The sequence below is a fragment of the Cebidichthys violaceus genome, unplaced genomic scaffold (assembly GCF_023349555.1).
Source record: "Cebidichthys violaceus isolate CVI_PGR_0920_01 unplaced genomic scaffold, fCebVio1.0.p SCAF_75, whole genome shotgun sequence".
Taxonomy (NCBI): domain Eukaryota; kingdom Metazoa; phylum Chordata; class Actinopteri; order Perciformes; family Stichaeidae; genus Cebidichthys; species Cebidichthys violaceus.
In genome coordinates, this window is record NW_027176959.1 from 677,671 (window position 1) to 695,238 (window position 17,568).

At 48.1% G+C, this 17,568-nt stretch overlaps 1 protein-coding gene across 2 annotated transcripts in view; it reads left to right on the top strand.

The window, feature by feature from the left end:
- The window catches only part of LOC137892087 (myosin-9-like), a 30,874-nt gene that overhangs the window by 10,203 nt on the left and 3,103 nt on the right, over window positions 1–17,568 (top strand). The window contains exons 2-37 of one of the 2 annotated variants that reach the window (XM_068737001.1): window positions 1,283–1,614; window positions 3,290–3,446; window positions 4,849–4,876; window positions 5,015–5,108; window positions 6,340–6,360; window positions 7,461–7,553; window positions 7,666–7,729; window positions 7,878–7,976; window positions 8,065–8,208; window positions 8,308–8,403; window positions 8,525–8,796; window positions 8,902–9,075; window positions 9,227–9,400; window positions 9,552–9,666; window positions 10,838–11,022; window positions 11,109–11,230; window positions 11,327–11,396; window positions 11,487–11,647; window positions 11,756–11,864; window positions 11,994–12,125; window positions 12,310–12,516; window positions 12,630–12,767; window positions 12,930–13,053; window positions 13,179–13,350; window positions 13,446–13,658; window positions 13,770–13,914; window positions 14,001–14,207; window positions 14,440–14,544; window positions 14,700–14,852; window positions 14,979–15,227; window positions 15,476–15,688; window positions 15,773–15,985; window positions 16,621–16,782; window positions 16,889–17,017; window positions 17,110–17,198; window positions 17,302–17,425. In XM_068737001.1, the coding sequence (XP_068593102.1) occupies window positions 1,288–1,614; window positions 3,290–3,446; window positions 4,849–4,876; window positions 5,015–5,108; window positions 6,340–6,360; window positions 7,461–7,553; window positions 7,666–7,729; window positions 7,878–7,976; window positions 8,065–8,208; window positions 8,308–8,403; window positions 8,525–8,796; window positions 8,902–9,075; window positions 9,227–9,400; window positions 9,552–9,666; window positions 10,838–11,022; window positions 11,109–11,230; window positions 11,327–11,396; window positions 11,487–11,647; window positions 11,756–11,864; window positions 11,994–12,125; window positions 12,310–12,516; window positions 12,630–12,767; window positions 12,930–13,053; window positions 13,179–13,350; window positions 13,446–13,658; window positions 13,770–13,914; window positions 14,001–14,207; window positions 14,440–14,544; window positions 14,700–14,852; window positions 14,979–15,227; window positions 15,476–15,688; window positions 15,773–15,985; window positions 16,621–16,782; window positions 16,889–17,017; window positions 17,110–17,198; window positions 17,302–17,425 (5,280 nt within the window). In that variant the 5' untranslated portion in view covers window positions 1,283–1,287. The remainder of the gene's footprint in view (window positions 1–1,282; window positions 1,615–3,289; window positions 3,447–4,848; window positions 4,877–5,014; window positions 5,109–6,339; window positions 6,361–7,460; window positions 7,554–7,665; window positions 7,730–7,877; window positions 7,977–8,064; window positions 8,209–8,307; window positions 8,404–8,524; window positions 8,797–8,901; window positions 9,076–9,226; window positions 9,401–9,551; window positions 9,667–10,837; window positions 11,023–11,108; window positions 11,231–11,326; window positions 11,397–11,486; window positions 11,648–11,755; window positions 11,865–11,993; window positions 12,126–12,309; window positions 12,517–12,629; window positions 12,768–12,929; window positions 13,054–13,178; window positions 13,351–13,445; window positions 13,659–13,769; window positions 13,915–14,000; window positions 14,208–14,439; window positions 14,545–14,699; window positions 14,853–14,978; window positions 15,228–15,475; window positions 15,689–15,772; window positions 15,986–16,620; window positions 16,783–16,888; window positions 17,018–17,109; window positions 17,199–17,301; window positions 17,426–17,568) is intronic. The other variant, XM_068737002.1, reaches the window with a different exon arrangement.

The window sequence follows — 17,568 nt, forward strand, 5'->3', positions numbered from 1 at the left end:
TGCAGATTCAAGGTTTTTTTTTTGATCTGCAGTGTAGTTGCGTTTGATATTAATTTTTCGGCATGCAGCGTTTAATGCCATATGTTTTTGTTCATTGCAAGTTTTATGGGAAACTTACACACACACACACACACACACACACACACACACACACACACACACACACACACACACACACACACACACACACACACACACACACACACCTCTCAGTCGCTCCTCACAACACACCGTTGCGGTTGTAGAAGCCTGTTTGCAGGTTTGCTACCCGGTCGAACGCGAACCTCCTCTGCCCTCACTTGAATGTGGCTAGTTGTAAATATTCGGGGATAGGAATGTATTATATTTACTTCAGAATAAACCTACACGGCCATCAAAGTCTAACAAAAGGAAACTTGTGAAGACACGGTCGGCGACCGAGAGAAGGCGCGACCGTGAAAATCAAAACTTTTGTTTACCGATTGTTTCAATGCGGTTCTGCACTAAAACAAAGAGAGAACCAGGAAACCGTTAATAGTAGCTCCACGGAACACGATGTTTCTGTGGTATTGTATACAAACACACAAAAAAATTCTTAAACAAAACTTGCTTTTCACTCCTTTTTGATCCGTTTTATCTTTATGGTTCCTCCTGAAGCAGCAAAAACACAAACGGTTACGTAAAATAAGAGACTTTTGTTTCTCATTTTAGTTGCTGGGTTTAGTCCCCTGGAACTATTTGGTTGACAAGGGCCCATAAGTCATGCAGAGGTTTCAGCCATCTCTCCCAAGATCACCCGCACCCCCCCCTCTCTGAGCACAACCAACCGGTAGAAAACAAAACAACCAAGACGCGCTGCCCACCAGCGGACGGCCAGTTTGCCGGAGCGCTCTGTCAGACTGGAGGCACCTCTGCTGGGGAAATGTTTCTTCTCTGTCCCCCAGATGGTCCGGCAGCTGGAAATGTGTGTGTTCACAGCAGTTTGCCAAGAAGTAACACAGAGCCTCGTTTGACAGGGCTGTGTTTTATGTCGACCCGACCTAACTATGAGCAGACTCTTCCTGTTGTTCGTCCCGTCAGACCTTTTCATTCCACAGAGATTGCATGTTGAACATGGAAGGATAGCAAAGGTCTGGTCCTGTTGACAAAACCATCATTGAGGACGTGCAGCAATATAATAATAACACTTGATTTTAATATGGTGATGGATAACAAACGTATAAATCAGAATTTTATATTTCTGTCTATGATTTTCTTAATTTCCCAGCATTAACCACGAACAATTTCTCTCGCTCTCCTACAGCCACCATGTCCGCCGCAGACAAGTTCCTGTACGTGGACCGCAATGTGGTCAACAACCCGCTGGCACAGGCCGACTGGGCCACCAAGAAGCTGGTATGGGTGCCCTCGGAGCGCCTGGGCTTCGAGGCCGGCTCCGTGAAGGAGGAGCGCGGCGACGAGTGCGTGGTGGAGCTGGCCGACTCCGGCAAGAAGATCCGGGTGAACAAGGATGACATCCAGAAGATGAACCCGCCCAAGTTCAGCAAGGTGGAGGACATGGCCGAGCTCACCTGCTTGAACGAGGCCTCGGTGCTGCACAACCTGAAGGAGAGATACTACTCCGGTCTCATCTACGTGAGTAGGAAGCCTGTCGGGGATGCAAAATGCGTTAAACGAAGCCGTCTTAACCCTCTGAACCAATTTTGGGGCGTTTATTGCTCTTGTCGCATTTTACTTTAAGTCCTGCGCCTCTATGATAACGGCACAATCATGGCTAGAAGTAGAGAGAACTCAAACAGTGTAGTGTAACTCAGTCACCGTGCCATAAATCATAAAAGGAAGAAAAAAAACGCAAATTGAATTTTGTTGATTTATTTTACACAAATTTGACATTTTTTTCCAAGTGCTACCAATGTTGGTCAATCATGGCTTCACAGTTGCACTGAGGTAACATTTTAGATATGCAGATTATAATATTTTTGATGAAATCTCACAATTTTGAGGCTCGATTTGGCTGCTTTCTCCAACGGAGGCGGTCGTCGCACGTTAATTTTCCAAGGACGATGCAAATCCAACGCTAATGTTTCCTTATGTTTGTCCACCAAACGGTCATCAGGGGACCTTGATCCCATTTATTTAAAGCATTTTCCTCATAGAAAACAACCCGTCATAGCCAGCCTCCAAACCAATTTATCTCCTCCTAATTATCTTCCTAAGCCCCATTGTTGAAGACAACCCATTGTACTACAAAGTGACACGGCTAACATGCTCATGGTATGCAAGCCCGTCCAGTGTTAGGAGCTGTCTTGTAAACGGGAAGCTGCAGGGAACAATGCAGTCCAGAGTACGAGAGGTGGGGGGGGGGGGGGGGGGGGGGTGGGGGGGGGGGGGGGGGGGGGCGTCATGGTCCAGTTTTTGCAACGCTGGACATGGAACGTCAGTGGTGTTGTAACTGCAATTACTTCCCACATAATTCATGTTATTTATCCCCATGTGGTGGGCTGGGAGTGATTTGCTCTCGAGTGTGTGAGTGTGAGTGTGAGTGTGTGTGTGAGTGTGAATGTGAGTGTGAATGTGTGTGTGAGTGTGAGTGTGTGTGACCCGGTCAGCCCCCGGTTTGGTTAGAGCGCCTCTGGGCTCTGTAGTCTTCTTTAGATCAACAGCTTCTCGAGGGAGACATGCTTTTAGTACAGAGATGTTGGGGAGGGCAGCGCAGGAATGCAGGACACTGGAAAAAAAAAAAAGAAGTCTGGAGTTATGGTTGCATGAGCGTCTAGATACACAAAAGAAAAGTTATTGTGGAGTTTATAGAGAGGAATGGAGGAGGGTTTCAACGTTCAAAGAAGACTGTTCTGCTGCGTAGACCTGAGACCTGTGAAGTGGCCGCAGTATCGCAGCGCCTCTGCCAATCATCCGTCTAAACATGCAGCAGGGAGCGGTTGAGATTATGTAATGATGCAGGAGGGTAACAAATGCAAAATCATGAGAAACTTTTCTGCTCAGTCTTGATGGGGGGGGGGGGGGGGCAGCAGCCTTGTTATTGAATCAGTGCCGAGCACAAGTTCTGTGTTTTATAGAGAAGCACATTTTGGGTGAAGCTCTACACTACGTAGCATGTGAAACATCCAGCATCCCAGTCCATGATCTGCACACTAAGTAAAGACTTTTTGTTTTGGTCATGTCCGGTCTCTTGGATTAGACCTAAAATAATAATATGTATCCCACCACAAACGTCTTCTTATTCCATGGAGAAGTGCATCTTTTTGTCTCTCTCTCTCTCTCTAAACGCCGCCTCCATCCGTCCCCGCAGACGTACTCCGGTCTCTTCTGCGTCGTCATAAACCCCTACAAGAACCTGCCCATCTACTCCGAGGAGATCGTCGACATGTACAAGGGCAAGAAGAGGCACGAGATGCCGCCTCACATCTACGCCATCACCGACACGGCCTACAGAAGCATGATGCAGGGTAAGTCGTGTCGCCGCGACGAGGTATAGCAAAATAAACGTTTTTTTGCTTTTATTAAAACCCGTTGCAGCCCCCCCCCCCCGAGCTTGTAATAAGATTGTATTGTCAATGAAGCCACTGTTCTCCGAGTGAGCTGTAAACTATAAGGCTCCCGAGAGATTAGGTTGTACGTATTTATACTTTAATACAGGCACTTTATTTCATCAGTAACTGCGCTTTAAACACAAACGATACGAGGTGCATGGGAGGAGCTGGTATATTAAACTGGAGACAATGGGGGCCGGTTGCTGCAGAGGATTGGCTGTGGCGCTTGCGGAGCTTTGCGCATGATTTACTCGCCCCGCCGGCCTCCGAAAATACCAGACGCTCTCAATTGTAGCTCAGAAAGGTTGTATTTTAAATTACGAGGCCTGTGTGACTCCTGTACGGCTCGTTGGCCACATTCTTTGGAAGAATATACGGAGGACATAAAAAAAAAAAAAAAAAAATCTAATCTTGCTCGTTGAGTTTGTTCTTGAGACTGATGCAGCTGAACTTTACCGAGGTCCTCTGGGGTCACGTGGTTAAAAAAACCCCCCAAAAACAACTTGTATGTGTAATGTGTGTTTACTAAATGAAATGTTTACTTCTAGTGAAGCATTCTACAAACCCTCAACCACAGATCGAGTTAGTTATTTGTCTACCATGTTATGTGACCCCGGTACTCCTTCATGTCTTTAATAGCGCAGCTTACAGCGGTCATGTTTGAATCATATCCTGTTAAATTCTCATCTTCCTCTCCATTTCCTGTGTCTTGCATATGTCATATTTTTTTTTGTGGTCTTTTGCCACATCATCTAAATATGTAGTGCTTTTTTTCCTTTACTTTAATCAACATTTACAACAGAAGCTCAACATTACAGGTAGAGCTGGGCATTGTGCCGACGTATCTAGGTATCCTCTTAGATTTGAGAAGTCTTGTCCTGGTTTCAAAGGCTGCGATACAGTAAAGTGACGTCATCCTCTGCACTTACCAGAGGGTTATAGCTTTGGTCGTTATATATTATATACTGATGATTAATGCATTTATCAAAAATCGCATTGTGTAAATATTTGAAGGAAAAACAACCTCCCCTCTGTCCCAGTCGTCCTCGTCTCTTTCTTCCTTTTTTTTTTTTCTCTCTCCACGTTTGGCTCCAGCAGAGTGGGAGGTGAAGGGTAATTAGCTGCTTGCTTTGAAACCCAGCAGCACTTCTGTTACAGGAAGCCGGATATTGATTTCCTGTCTGTGGCCAATGCACTTCCTGTTGTGCAGACTACAAAACCGTATGCGCCGCACCGATAACGCATGCTCACTTAGAACAAGCGGCATAGTTGTTCTGCAGGGATTTTCCATAATGGACATTTGCGTCTTTTTCCGCAGATCGGGAAGACCAGTCCATTCTTTGCACGTGAGTTACAAACGTCCACATGACACGCTACAGTGACAACACTTCTGCTGTTTTGCTCTGCTTTTTTTTTTTTTTTTTTTTTTTTCTTTTTTTTTTTGGACCTACCTTCTCTAAATAGTTTTTCTCTTTGTCTCATAGAGGAGAGTCTGGTGCCGGAAAGACAGAGAACACCAAGAAGGTGATCCAGTATCTGGCTCACGTGGCCTCCTCTCACAAGACCAAGAAAGACCAGGTCAGTCCTGCCTCTGATCCACACAGTTCCTCCCTCAAACCTTCCCTCCATTACTCTTTAAATCCCTCCCAGTCACGCCTTTTTATCTCTCACTTCACTCCCTCCTGTTGCTTTTCATTAGATTTATTTGCAGGTGAGGCACAATCCTTAAATTCCTCCAAGGCATTGGTCCTCCAGGAACAACATTTTCCATCTCATTTTTTTTCTCCACACTTGACCGACCAACTTTTTAATTAGTGACTGTGATGTGCATCGGCGTGCGTGTGCGCACTTGATTGTGCACATGATTGTTAATCCTTCATCGCATTATGAGCTGTATTCAAACAGCTTATTTTCAAAGGGAAATGGGCGGCACTCACGATGACGGGGGCGAAGTCCCGCCCCTTCCGGTATCCACCATAGGACCTTACTTGGTAAAAATATGAACAGGGGTCAATGGCAACAGATCCTGTTTGAATTGTGCTGTGAATGAGGTTTGTCAATTTAAAATGTTATTTTGAACGTCAGTTTGTCGTAGCATCGTTCAGTTTTGTGTGAAGCTGCTCGGTGAACTACATCGCTCATCTTAAACACGTCCGTTACCTTTTACTAGCTAGCTAACTTAGCTGTATTCCATGCACAGATGTAGCGTTATCATTTCTGATGTGTGTTTTACCCGTTGTTGGTGTGAGTTCATCCCGGTACGAAACACACCGGCATCGTAGCTTCAGAGAGAGACGTCACTTACTTGACTTTTGGTTGTGAAGTCTTTCTAATTACGTATTTATTACAGTGTAATACTTTCTGTTTGTGCTTTTAATTTGACAAACATCACGTGTTTATTTCATGGCACAATTCAACGGGATCAAAAAGTTACTTCTTTTTCGCCGTTGGACATATTCTTTAATTCTTTTGGAAATAAGGTCTCATGGCGGTCCACCTGAGGGGCGGGACTTCCCCTCTCTATAGCCCTGCAGGCACAGAGAAACAGTAGTGCAGATTTTCTGACATTTCATACAGGCCAGAGGTCTTACTGCACATGTGTCGCATTTGGCTTTGCTGACTTAACTTCACCTTCTCATCAGAAATAAAACTACCATCAAGCAGTCGAGTGCTGGAAGAGCTGCACCGCTGTTCTCTCGCCTGCCTGCTTTATGACAGAATGTCGCTGAAAGCAGCGTAGTGATGAAAACACACATCCATCAAACCCCTTTTTGTTGAGGTTGTCATATTTCTCTCTTCCCATCAACAGAACAGCTCGATCCTGTCACATGTGAGTTAACTCTCTCCCTTCCATTCGCTCTTCCTCCCCACCTGCTTCTGTCATCACCTTCCTCCTCCTCCCCGCCCCTCGTCCTCCCTCCCTCCCTTTCCCCTCTCGCTGGAGCGCACTGTTGTGGGAGTCACTTTTGTAATCGAGGGCAGAGGCGACGTGTCCTGTCAGCCAATAGGATGTAAGGGAGGAAGTTTGTTTGCAGATCGGTGGCAGCCTTTTTAATGTTCCTGTGAAAAATTCAGCCAGACAATGGAAGGATAAGAGGGAGGGGCCTTTGCTGAAGAACAAAAAAACCCAGCAATTTTTGCTCTAAGAGACGTATTTATGAGTTTGTCTGGTTGAATTTTTCATCATCTGTATTGCTACTCTGTCCGAATCCAAAGTGTGACTGCTTTTCTCTATTTGCATACTTTTTTTTTTTTTTTTTTTTTTAATTGATCAAGAGGTTCAGTGAAAGAACGGTAGTCCAGAATCAGATTTGCAGCACAGTTTGAAATTAACTGATAATCCTGGTCCTTCAAACAAATGCTTAGCAACCCGTTTTTTGGGGAAATAAATGAGTTCAACCAAATCCAGTAAAGCTTGAAGGACGAAGTTTGAAGCAGAAAATTATCGCTTGTTTGTTTGTTTGTTTGTTTGTTTTTGTGCTTTGGGTTCACTGGATTGTTCTTGCATTGGGTAACAGGTGACGGGTTACTGATGAGGGTCACAGGGTCTCTAGGTGTTTGTAGATTTGGGCACTAACATGATGTTATATGTGTGTGTGGGGGGAGGAAATGCTTGGGTGCAGTGTGTGTGTGTGTGTGTGTGTGTGTGTGTGTGTGTGTATGGTATCCCTCCTTTTGATCACTTTATGTTTTCGTACACTCCGTGTTCTCCCTTCTCCTCAGACGTAAGTATGTCGGCATAATTCTTTTCAAAAGAAGCAAACTACAATGAATCAGCGTTCTGTTCAATGAATGACGGATCATAATATGAGGTTCTCAAGATGCATCGGCAGTTAGATCTGAAACCATGATGAGAACCATCCTGATTTATTGGCGGACAAAAGGAAAGTGTTTTTAACGTTGCCTTGCTGTTTTCTCCGTGTCCATCAGGGGGAGCTGGAGAAGCAGCTGCTGCAGGCCAACCCCATCCTGGAGGCCTTCGGCAACGGCAAGACGGTCAAGAACGACAACTCCTCCCGTTTCGTAAGACTCAGCGCTCCATCTTGCGATTCAGACCTCTTATTAACTGCCTGTTTTCCTGCTGGGCTTTTCCCACAAGCCTCTCTTAACTTTTGTTTTGTTTTTCCTCCTCTAGGGAAAATTCATCAGGATCAACTTTGATGTCAATGGTTACATCGTCGGTGCCAATATTGAAACTTGTATCCTCGATGCGGTCATTGCTTCTCTTTATACATTGGAAGACATTTTAGTGCTTGTTGTTTTTCTTTTCGCGTCTCGTGACGATTTGCAAACGCAGCCGTGGTAGTATCGGGGGGAAAACCTTTTCCTTGACAGATTAACCACCAGACTTGCTGGAGAAATCCCGTGCCATTCGCCAGGCCAAAGACGAGAGGACCTTCCACATCTTCTACTACTTGCTCACGGGGGCCGGAGATAAATTGCGCAGTAAGCGACGCATCGCGTACCTCTCTGTTTTAAAGACAGCAGGTTGTCTTTTGCCACTTGACTCACTGCGACCGTTCTTTCCTCTCAGATGAACTCCTCCTTGAAAATTACAACAACTACCGTTTCCTCTCCAACGGGAACGTCACCATTCCCGGGCAGCAGGACAAGGACCTGTTTACAGAGACTCTGGAGGCCTTCAAGATCATGAGTATCCCCGAGGATGAGCAAATAGGTGAGGCACACGGCAAATTACCTTTTTTAGAACAACTAGTTTTTTGTTTCAGTGCAACAATAAACCATGTCTATGCTCCTGCTTGTTCTTTTTGTGCAGGCTTGTTGAAGGTGGTGGCCTCTGTGCTGCAGCTCGGGAACATGAGCTTCAAGAAGGAGCGCCACACAGACCAGGCCTCCATGCCCGACGACACCGGTACGTCGGAGCTTCACCTGAAGTAGCTGTCCGTCGGCGCTGCGGAGAACCTTCATGAGTTGTCGATGAACCTGCAGTTATATCTTAAATCTCATTTTTCCCCTCTCTTTCAACTCGTCAGCTGCCCAGAAGGTGAGCCACCTCATGGGCATGAACGTCACGGACTTCACCAGGGCCATCCTGTCGCCCCGCATCAAGGTGGGCAGAGACTACGTCCAGAAGGCCCAGACCCAGGAGCAGGCGGAGTTTGCCGTGGAGGCCCTGGCCAAGGCCACGTACGAGAGGATGTTCCGCTGGCTCGTCATGAGGATCAACAAAGCCCTGGACAAGACCAAGAGGCAGGGAGCCTCCTTCATCGGCATCCTCGACATCGCTGGATTTGAGATCTTCGAGGTAAAATCGCGGCTTGAGAGTGTATTCTAAAGCGTGATTGACCTGTCCATGTTTTTATTTGTGCTGTTGATTGACGGTGTTCTCCTCTCCTTTGCCCCACCCCAGCTCAACTCATTTGAGCAGCTGTGCATCAACTACACCAACGAGAAGCTGCAGCAGCTCTTCAACCACACCATGTTCATCCTGGAGCAGGAGGAGTACCAGAGGGAGGGCATCGAGTGGAGCTTCATCGACTTCGGCCTGGACCTGCAGCCCTGCATCGAGCTCATTGAGAAACCCGTGAGTTTTTGGAAATCCCACACGCCTGTGCGGCTTTCGTCTCCCCACGTGACCCGGCATAAAGTCCTGTGCACTTCTTTCCACCATGTTAAGAACTTCAATTTGTTTCTATCTCATGCCTCAAGATCTGCACTCTCCCCTCTGCACACAGGCCAGTCCCCCCGGTATCCTCGCCCTGCTGGATGAGGAGTGCTGGTTCCCCAAAGCCACAGACAAGAGCTTTGTGGAGAAGGTGCTCCAGGAGCAGGGCACTCACCCCAAGTTCTTCAAGCCCAAGAAACTGAAGGATGAGGCTGACTTCTGTATCATCCATTACGCTGGCAAGGTAAATGGTTCATCACGATGCATTCTCATTATCTCCATTTCTTTTAGCCCCAACGTGTCCATTCATTTTCACCTATCGTCCAGTTCTCGAACTCTATGATAATGTCCCAGAGTTGTAAGAGAGAGTCTTCCTCCTTTATGTCACTCCTCAGGTGGACTACAAGGCAGACGAGTGGCTGATGAAGAACATGGACCCCTTGAACGACAACGTGGCCTCACTGCTCAACCAGTCCACCGACAAGTTTGTGTCTGAGCTCTGGAGGGACGGTGAGTTTGAGGCAGATAAACCCGGCGTCACAGATTCCCGGTTGTGACGCCGGAAGTGGGAATATATATGTATATTTCATGTCAGCTTCCCTTTTTACATTTCACAGTTTTTTTTATTTGCTCTTTTATTGTCTGGTGTGTGGACCTTTGTTTTTACCTTCTCAAATCCCACTTCTTTCCATCCATTTCTTCCTCTGTTCGGCCCCGTTTTTGTCTGTCGTTCTCTCTTTTTACTGGTCTCAGAGGTACTGAATTGTCAGAGAGCCTATTTTTATCACCGTTTTCCTATTCTTCACTCAGACTCAGGTGACGAGGTTTCTTTTTTTCATTTATTTTGTCCTTTCCTCTTATTCATATTCCTGCTGTCTGTTTTTAAACATGCCCCCCCCCCCCCCCCAACATGAATCCCTTACTGCCGTCACTTCCATTTCTCCTAAATGTTTAATCTTGTGTTTTAGCTTTAAACTTTCAGTCGATTAAGATTGTGTCTGAGTCTTGCAGAAACAAAAACTTCTGGTCACCACTTGTTGCTGTCATTGAACTCTCCTTTTTTCCCCCCTGTGTAATAGTGTTGTTTGGGGACTCCTGGTGTTGGTCATGGGTACTGCAGCGATGGGTATATACTGCATGGGTTTGGTGTGTTTTTAAAAAATAAATCACCACAAAAAAAAAAAAACATGCACACTGCAACCGCCTCAGTTTGCCACTTTCCTGACACACACACACACACACACACACACATTCATTTGAACCATCACACATACGTTTTTCACTCAGAGACCTACAAACCGACGGCGTCAATGGTTGACCAGCCGCTTCCATTCACTGCACTGACTTTTGTTTTCGTTATGGTGTGTAATCTCTCCATGCTTCACTGGCTTTTTTTTTTTTTTTTTGGTGACTCCTTTCTTGTCCTACGCCTGATTCCCACCTCCCTCAGCATTCACTCTGTTTGTGTGGCGTTTCACTGGTCCTGGTGTTATGAGCCGCCTCCACTGTCTCTCTCTCTCCCGGTGTAGATTTACCCAAAAGGAAGAGGAGACACAACGGTCATAGTCATTCTTGCATTTGGTTTGAGTTTGCCTGTTTTAATATTCATATGCTTAAATTTAAAATCCGCTGGCTTCTTACACAATGTCTCTCCTCTCTCCTTATTGTTTCTTCTTTTCAGTGGACCGCATCGTGGGTCTGGATAAGGTGTCCATGTCCGAGATGCCCGGTGCCTTCAAGACCCGCAAGGGTATGTTCCGCACGGTGGGCCAGCTGTACAAAGAGCAGCTGTCCAAGCTCATGGCAACTCTGAGGAACACCAACCCCAACTTTGTCCGTTGTATCATCCCCAACCACGAGAAGAAGGTACCTGTACTATACCTTTTTAGATTACCCACTGTGTTGAATAGCGCCGTTCACACTGCTTATAAGTAAACGTTCTCCGTTCTCAGGCTGGTAAACTGGACCCCCACCTGGTCCTGGACCAGCTCAGGTGCAACGGCGTGCTGGAGGGGATCCGTATCTGCAGACAGGGCTTCCCCAACCGCATCGTCTTCCAGGAGTTCAGACAGAGGTGACCGAACGATAACAGTGTTCCCAGCATGCCTTGTTCTGTGGTAGGTGTGTGTCAGGAAAAACAATAAATCCTATCGTCTGCTTCCCCTCCAAGGTATGAAATCCTCACTCCCAATGCCATCCCCAAGGGCTTCATGGATGGAAAGCAGGCCTGCGTGCTCATGGTAAGGGCTCCACAAAAATTCCAACCGAGCTCCGCGCTAACGAGTCCCTCTGCGGTTTAATTTGATCCGTGCGCCTCCTGTCCCCGTCAGATCAAAAGCCTGGAGCTGGATCCCAACCTGTTCCGGATCGGCCAGAGCAAAGTTTTCTTCAGGGCGGGAGTCCTCGCTCACCTGGAGGAGGAGAGAGACATGAAGATCACGGACATCATCATCAGTTTCCAGGCCTGGTGCAGAGGCTACGTGGCCCGCAAGTAAGAGAGGGCGCTCTGTGACTCGACTGTTATCAAGATCCTGTTTAGTAGCTTGTGCAAGAAAAGTTTTTTAAAAATCTGCACCTCCTAACTAACATTGCTTCGTAGGGCTTTTGCCAAGAGACAGCAGCAGCTGACTGCGATGAAGGTGATCCAGAGGAACTGCGCCGCGTATCTCAAACTCAGGAACTGGCAGTGGTGGAGGCTCTTCACCAAGGTAAACCCCCCCCCCCCCCCCACACACACACACACACACACACACACACACACACACACACACACACACACACACCTTTTTTTTTTTTCCTTTAATTGTCCTTTCTAACTTCCATTATTTTGTCCTCAGGTGAAGCCTCTGCTGCAAGTCAGCAGGCAGGAGGAGGAGATGCTGGCCAAGGATGACGAGCTGGTGAAGGTGAAGGAGAAGCATTTGTATGCCGAGCAGCAGCTCCAGGAGATGGAGGAAAAACAGCATCAGGTACAACTTAAGAAACCACAATCTCTGTTACGTTTCATTGTCTTTTCCTCTTTAGGAAATTGGTATGAAATGTAGAACAGACCTGCATAGAATATGCATTGATGGATAATGAGGGAAGTTGCTTTGTTTGAACATCATATAAGTGCCGTTGCGTCATTAACGTAATTTCTTTGCGCACTCGCAGCTGAGTGCTGAGAAGATGGCCCTGCAGGAGCAGCTTCAGGCCGAGACGGAGCTCTGCGCCGAGGCGGAGGAGATGAGAGCCCGTCTGGCCGCCAGGAAGCAGGAGCTGGAGGAGATCCTCCACGACCTGGAGGCCCGCGTGGAGGAGGAGGAGGAGCGCGCCTCGCACCTCTTGTCTGAGAAAAAGAAGATGCAGCAGAATATCGGAGTAAGTTTTACTCGCCTCGATTCCACCCACTGATTTAGACGTGTGTGTGTGTGTGTGTGTGTGTGTGTGTGTTGCCCTTTTGATTTGCCCTCCTAACGTTCATGCGCTCGCAGGACTTGGAGCAGCAGCTGGACGAGGAGGAAGCGGCCAGACAGAAGCTTCAGCTGGAGAAGGTCACCTTGGAGGCCAAGATGAAGAAGATCGAAGATGAGGTCATGGTTCTCGACGACCAGAACAACAAACTAAACAAGGTTAGGACGGGAAGAACTGAGGGACACTTAGATCGGTCAACTGGCGTAGCGATTGCTCGGTATTGTTTTCGGTGTAAGCGCCCTGGCAAACCGAAGACGGGGCTCGATTTAACCCTTTCTCTGGGGATACCTATTGTTGACCCGCTTTTTTTGTGAATACAGGAGAAGAAGTTGATGGAGGAGAGGATCTCCGAGTTCACCACCAACCTGACGGAGGAGGAGGAGAAATCCAAGAGCCTGCAGAAACTCAAGACCAAACACGAGGCCATGATCACAGACCTGGAGGGTAGGACGAGAACACGATCACTTACATTATAGCTGTTGTAGATCCCACTTGTCCTAAACAGGTGTTACTATAGTTTCAAACTTCTTCTTTGTCCTCGCGATAAACTTCTTTTAACTTTCTGTCAGACCGCCTGCGCAGGGAGGAGAAGCAGCGGCAGGAGCTGGAAAAGAACCGGCGCAAGCTGGACGGCGACTTCAACGAGATCCACGACCAGATTGCTGAGCTGCAGGCCCAGATCGCCGAGCTCCGCGCCCAACTCGCCAAGAAGGAGGAGGAGCTCCAGGCAGCTCTGGCCAGGTCTGTATGGGACTTTGCCGCTCCTTGTTTTTATTAATTGTTTGTCATTTTACTTTTGTTTACACATTTTTTTGCTGTTCTATTCCTCTCGTTAGGATCGAGGAGGAGGCGGCGCAGAAGAACCTTGCGCAGAAAAAGATCCGCGAGATGGAGGCTCAGCTCTCTGAACTGCAGGAGGACCTGGAGCTGGAGAGGCAGGCGCGCACCAAGGCAGAGAAACACCGCAGGGACCTGGGAGAAGAGCTGGAGGCCCTCAAGACTGAGCTGGAGGACACTCTGGACTCCACCGCCGCTCAGCAGGAGCTCAGGTAGAGATACCAATCTGGAGACCGCCATGTCGGTTAAAGTAACGCTGTGAGTTTTTTCAGTCCGTTATCCATCTTGACACGAGGAGATTAAGCTCTGCTCTCCCTTCTCAGGTCCAAGCGCGAGACCGAGGTGGCACATCTCAAAAAGACTCTGGACGACGAGGCCAAAGTTCACGAACAGCTGCTGGTTGAGATGAGGCAGAAACACGGTCAGGCCTTCGACGTGCTCAACGAGCAGCTGGAGCAGGCGAAGAGGGTAAACCGCTATCAGTCTGTTTTATCAGAACTACTTTGTTTTCCCCTTAATGGACATCACTTAATGCAATCCTCCCCCTCCCGCAGAACAAAGTGTCCATGGAGAAGGCCAAGCAGGCTCTGGAGTCGGAGAGGAACGAGCTATCCATTGAGCTGCAGACGCTGATGCAGGGGAAGGGAGACTCTGAGCATCGCCGGAAGAAGGCCGAAGCCCAGGTCCAGGAGCTGCAGCTCAAACACTCGGAGAGCGAGCGCCAGAGGCTGGAGCAGGCCGAGAAACTGGCCAAAGTGCAGGTACGTCTCTTTGCAACCCTTCGTCACTGATGTGACCGTTTCCTTGTTCTTTTTGTCAGTGCCGTTCGATTGTTCTGTGCGTGCGCTCCGACTCGCGTCTGTGGTCAGTAAATGATCACTTCTCTGTGATGCTAAGTCTCTATGAAACCGGCTGTTCTGTGTCCATACAGATGGAACACTGATTAGGTGACGCGTTCTGTTCACTGGTTCACTCGTTGCCTTTTGTCCACAGGCCGAACTGGAGAACGTCAGCGCCGTGCTGAACGACGTGGAGGGCAAGTCCATCAAGGCAACAAAAGACTGCTCTGTTGTGGAGTCCCAGCTGCAGGATGTTCAGGTACGCACCGACTTTAATTTAATTATTTCTAAAAATGCGTCGTACGATTGATCGGGTAAATTGCTCACATTTTAAGATATTAAAATCGTTGATATCACAAAAATCGAAATGATCTGCTGCGTCTAATTCGCGGCACATGCTCACGTTCACAACAGGAACTGCTCCAGGAAGAGACTCGCCAGAAGCTGTCCCACAGCACACGTCTGCGCCAGCTGGAGGAAGACCGGAACAACCTGAGAGAACAGCTGGAGGAGGAAGAGGAGGCCAAGAGGAATGTGGAGAAGCAGCTCCAAACCGTTCAGGCTCAGGTAAAAAAAAAAAACAGAACACGGCTCAGAAACCTCATTTTGAGTATTGCTGCCTCCATTGGGGATATTTTATGAAGCCTCACAGCATTGACTGTTCCGAGTGACACGCCGCCTCTTTCCGTACAGCTTCTCGAGATGAAGAAGAAGGTTGAGCAGGACGCGGGTTGCCTGGAGACCGCCGAGGAGGGGAAGAAGAGACTTCAGAAGGACCTGGAGGGTCTGACCCAGCGCATGGAGGAGAAATGTTCCGCCTTCGAGAAGTTGGACAAAACCAAGACGCGTGTCCAGCAGGAGCTGGACGACCTGCTGGTAGACCAGGACCACCTCCGGCAGATTGTCTCCAACCTGGAGAAGAAGCAGAAGAAGTTTGACCAGGTGAGGGGTGTGTGTGTGTGTGTGTGTGTGTGTGTGTGTGTGTGTGTGTGTGTGTGTGTGTGTGTGTGTGTGTGTGTGTGTGTGTGTGTGTGTGTGTGTGTGTGTGTGTGTGTGTGTGTGTGTGTGTGTGTGTGTGTGTGTGTGTGTGTGTGTGTGTGTGTGTGTGCGTGCGTGCGCGCGTGTGCGTGTGCGACACTTTATTCATGGACTTCTAAAGATTTGACACGTGTCTTCCCAACTTTTTCCAGATGCTGGCGGAGGAGAAGAACATTTCTGCCCGCTATGCAGAGGAGCGTGACAAGGCTGAAGCAGAGGCCCGCGAAAAGGAGACCCGGGCACTGGCTTTGACCCGCGAGCTGGACTCTCTGATGGACATCAAGGATGAAGTGGACCGCAACAACAAACTGCTGCGGGCCGAGATGGAGGACCTGGTGTCCTCTAAGGACGACGTCGGCAAGAGCGTGAGTGTGGAAAATGTGTGTTTTCAGAGGAGTCTTTGTGTGCCGAAGTGACCCCGTCACAAAATCCTTCTCTTTGTCCTGCAGGTCCATGAGCTGGAGAAGGCGAAGCGTGCGATGGAGCAGCAGCTGGAGGAGATGAAGACTCAGCTGGAGGAGCTGGAGGACGAGCTGCAGGGCACCGAGGACGCCAAGCTGCGCCTGGAGGTCAACATGCAGGCCATGAAGGCCCAGTATGAGAGAGACCTGTCGGGACGGGACGAGATGGGCGAGGAGAAGAAGAGGGCGCTGGTCAAACAGGTATGAATGGGATGTAGACTGAACCAAATCTTGTTTGTATGGTTTCTGTTTTCTGCTTCCTGTGGGAAGTTGGTTCTAGACTGGTGAACAGTCTGTATATAGTGTCCTAGAACAGTTTGGTTACAGACAGAAATACCATGTGTACTCGTGCAGTTGGTTCAAACCTTTTGACAGTTGCTCATTAGAAACAAGCTACGTTTGCGACCTCTACTTCTTCTTCTACTCTGTTTACTGGAGTACTACAGACACGTGTGGACTATAGCGCCAACGTCCGACCAAACTCCGCTGTAGCCAAGTTTGTTATCAGTTGATGGAAATGCGGCTAATTCACATTTCTATTTTGGCTTAAAATTCGCTTGACATTTGAATGGAAGCCGTCAGAGCCTGTTTTTCCACCTTGACAATCATTTGAAAATATGCATGACATGAAAGTGCACGTGCTGTTGCCACATTCAGAGATAAATTAGTACATTTAGACACAATTTTAAATGGATGCAATTAACTAATTTAACTCAATGATGTCTTAAAATCATTTAAATTAAATGTGGTTACAGCTTAGAGGGTGTAAGCATACGGGTGCAGCGTCTTGGTTTTGTGTTTTGGGAAGCGGCTGAACTCAAACTGGCATCCATCAGGTGCGGGAGATGGAGATGGAGCTGGAGGACGAGAGGAAGCAGCGCTCCGCGGCCATGGCCGGGCGCAAGAAGCTGGAGCTGGACCTGAAGGAGCTGGAGGCGGGCATCGACAATGCCAACAAGAACCGCGACGAGGCCCTGAAACAGCTGAAGAAACTCCAGGTGAGTCGGTTGTTGAAATGTCTTCAATACGACAAAAAAAAGCCATTGGTCCACATCACAACAGCTTCCTCTGACTCTGTTTGACTGACTCCCCTTGACTCCGCAGGCCCAGATGAAGGATCTCTTCCGGGAGCTGGAGGACACTCGCATGTCCAGAGAGGAGATCCTCGCTTCGAGCAAGGAGACGGAGAAGAAGCTGAAGGGCATGGAGGCTGAGATGATCCAGATGCAGGAGGTGGGCACGCGCTCCTCTCCCGCTCTATTCTACTCCCTTGCCTATGTTGCACACTGAATCTTATTGCTCTTTCCTCGGTCACCTCTGTGCAGGAGTTGGCAGCCGCAGAGCGAGTAAAGAGACAGGCCCAGCAGGAGAGAGACGAACTGCAGGATGAGATTAACAACCAGGCCAGCAAGAAGTAAGACATCTCTCAAGTTAAAAAAAAAAAGAAGCCCAACTGTCTGTTGTGTGCATCACCTGTTGTTGACCGTTTCCCCACCTTTCTCTGATCTATCTCTCAGTGCTGTGGTTGTAGAGGAGAGGAGACGGCTGGAGGCTCGCATTGCTCAGCTGGAGGAAGAGCTGGAGGAGGAGCAGTGCAACACTGAGCTGACCAACGACAGGCTGAAGAAAGCAGTGCTGCAGGTTTGTGGACACCAATATTCAGCAGCTCATTATAGTGTCATTCCAGAAGAAACTCTTTTTCCATTTGTGGTGTGAAAAATGGTTATTAAAGTTATTAAATCAATCAAACCCCCAGGCTTAGAGAAGAGTCCCTGTCCAACTTC